The 2646-nt window shown below is 54.1% G+C and overlaps 1 protein-coding gene across 1 annotated transcript in view; it reads right to left on the bottom strand.

Moving 5' to 3' along the window:
- ZIC2 (Zic family member 2) overlaps positions 1–2624 on the bottom strand; it is a 5980-nt gene extending 3356 nt beyond the window's left edge. Inside the window, exons 1-2 of the mRNA XM_010578342.1 lie at positions 1583–2624; positions 1040–1091 (exon numbers count right to left, since the gene is read on the bottom strand). Of these exons, the coding sequence (XP_010576644.1) occupies positions 1040–1091; positions 1583–2591 (1061 nt within the window). The 5' untranslated portion in view covers positions 2592–2624. The remainder of the gene's footprint in view (positions 1–1039; positions 1092–1582) is intronic.
- Between the last annotated feature and the right edge of the window lie 22 nt (positions 2625–2646).

Below are 2646 nucleotides of genomic sequence, written 5' to 3'. Positions count from 1 at the left end.
CACACACACACACAGCCCGGGCACCCCCGGCCCGGCATCTTGCCTGATTTGATTTCGACCGGTGCCGACACACAGCCGGCCCCGAAAGAGACTGAAGAAGAAAAGCGATTAAAAAAAAAAAAACACACCAAGGGAAAAAAAAAAAAAAAAAGGCATCGAGCCTTTTCGCCTCGGTACCAAATCCGCTATCCTGTTAAACTGGAAACCATTACCGACAGATTTAAGGCCGGGCAGATTGTTTCGTGTATGGATATTCGAGATAAACGCACATCCGCTGGGAAAACTAAACGTCTGTAAAATACTTCATTTAATTTTCATAGGGATTCCTCTCGCCCGGCTGCCAGGACTCCAAATGCCGGGGAGTAATTTGGAGGTGAGAACTCCACATCCCCCCGCCTTTGGAGGGGGAAGCATTTAACATTAAATTCCATTAGCACCTAAATTGTTTCTTAAAGACATCCGCTCAGACACAATGACTTCAGCGCGGGCATCTCATGCAAATACATTTCTCAAATTTTAAACCTTGTTAAAGCTCGTCTCGCACCTCGCATCGGGCTTAGCACTTGAGAAAACAATAGGCCCGGAGATTTTTAGCCTTTCTCCGGGTAAATATTTAGAGTGGAACTCGCTAAAATATTTGGCCGTCTTTTATGAAATAGTCTGGCACGGTTCGAGCCGGCAGGAGTAGTAAATGAATAATAGATGAGGCGGGAGGATGCGTTTATTTTTGTTCCCCTTCGGCTCAGGCGGTTTTCCATCGGGAAAGCCCGGGCTCCTTCGCCCCTCTTCCACCTGATTTGGGTGGAAGTTCCCGAGCCTCAAATCCTCCCTTCCCTATTACATAGTTTAATAAACTCTTGCAAAAGCACCTTCAATCACCTCGAGTGAGACTTTAAAAACACTTTTTTTTCCCCCGAAATGAGAACATTTTATTGCCTTGCTCACACCATTTAAATTTAATGGAAAGCATTCCCAGAAAGGGACGTTTTGCCACTTCCAACGGGATGTTGGACTAATGACGGCGTTTGCACTTATTTACATCGTTTCTCGCTCTCGGGATCCGTACACGAAAGCCACGCTCACAACCGCTGCTGAAGTTACAGGCAAATACGTTGCGCACTACAAATCTATAAGGCGTTTCGCGTGTGCGTGTGTGTATATACATATATATACACACACACATAGACACGCACGTCTTCCCGTCTTTTAGCAGGACGGCAGAATTTAGTTCGCGCTGTATTTTGCGTTTCTGCGGAAAGACCCACGCCGAGCCTCGGCACGAATCTACCTCGCTCACCCCGCAAATAAAAAGAACTCGGCAAAATATCCTTTCGAAATCTGGGAAGAAGAAGGGGTGTGTGGGGGGGTGGGGATGCCGGTGGGGAAGAAACCAAAACAAACGCAGCCGTGTGATGGAGCGGGGAAAAAAAAATAAATCTTAAACGGGATCCTTATTTTATCACTCTCGTCTCGTACATCTCTCTCTCTCTGAGCCTCTCTATCTGTTTTTATATATATATTTATATACAGACATGTAGGCACGGGCAGAGGGGGAAAATCTGCCGAAAGGAACCCGAATTACCTGTGTGCGTCCTTTTGTGAATTTTGAGGTTTTCCGATCTGGCGAAAACTTTTCCGCAGCCGGGGAAGGGGCAGGGGAAGGGCTTCTCTCCCGTGTGCACTCGGATATGATTGACCAGTTTGTATTTCGCTTTGAAGGGCTTGCCTTCGCGGGGACACTCCTCCCAGTAGCAGACATGGTTGCTCTGCTCGGGTCCCCCAACGTGCTCCACCGAGACGTGGGTGACCAACTCGTGCATGGTGCTGAAAGTTTTATTGCAACTTTTTTTGGGGTTGTTCAGCTGCTCGGGGTCGATCCACTTGCAGATGAGCTCTTGCTTGATGCACTGCTGCCGCATGTAGCGGAAAAAGGCACCTGGGTGGTGGTGGTGGTGGGCTGCCATGTTCATGCCCATATTCATATTCATGGGGCCGTACTGGTTGTGCAGCTGAGCCGCCGAGTAAGGGTCAGTCCTGGGGCTGGAGACCTGGCGGTACTGATCCGACCGGGCGAACACCTCCCCCGGCAAGCCCAGGCGCATCTGCCCGTTGAGGACGTTTTGGGAGGCGTGGGGGCCGTGCTGGTCGTGGATGCCCGGGAAGAGGAGGTGGCTCTGAGCGTCCGTGTGCGGGTGGTGCAGGCTGCCGGCCGCAGGGCCGAAGATGCCGTGCTGCCCGCCGGCCGGCGAGGAATCCCCGAAGCCGCGGCTGCGAAACAAGAAGTCCCGGGTGGAGTTGAAAGGCGCCCCGGAGTAGGAGCCGACGTGGGCGGCGTGGGGCCCCAGGGCGGCGGCGGGGTAGCCGGGCGCCTGCGAGGTGAACGCCGAGCTCTGCCCGGGCGAGAGGTCGTGGGCTCCGGCGTTGAGCTTGAAGGCGCCCATGTGAGCCGCCGCCGCCGCCGAGTCCACGAAGCTGTTCTGCGCCGCCAAGCTCAGCTCCCGGTCCTGCATCTCCGCCGCGGCCGAGTGATGGTGCCGGGCGAAGGTGCCCACGCCGAGGGCCGGGAACTGCGGGCCGGCGTCCAGCAGCATGGTCCGCGCCGCTCCGGGGACGACGACGCCTCCCCCGCTCCTACCGACCCGGCCC

This window comes from Haliaeetus leucocephalus, unplaced genomic scaffold (assembly GCF_000737465.1).
Source record: "Haliaeetus leucocephalus isolate CR32 unplaced genomic scaffold, Haliaeetus_leucocephalus-4.0 Scaffold626, whole genome shotgun sequence".
Taxonomy (NCBI): Eukaryota; Metazoa; Chordata; class Aves; order Accipitriformes; family Accipitridae; genus Haliaeetus; species Haliaeetus leucocephalus.
Note: the sequence above shows the minus strand (reverse complement) of the source record. Positions and strands in the feature narration are given on the sequence as shown.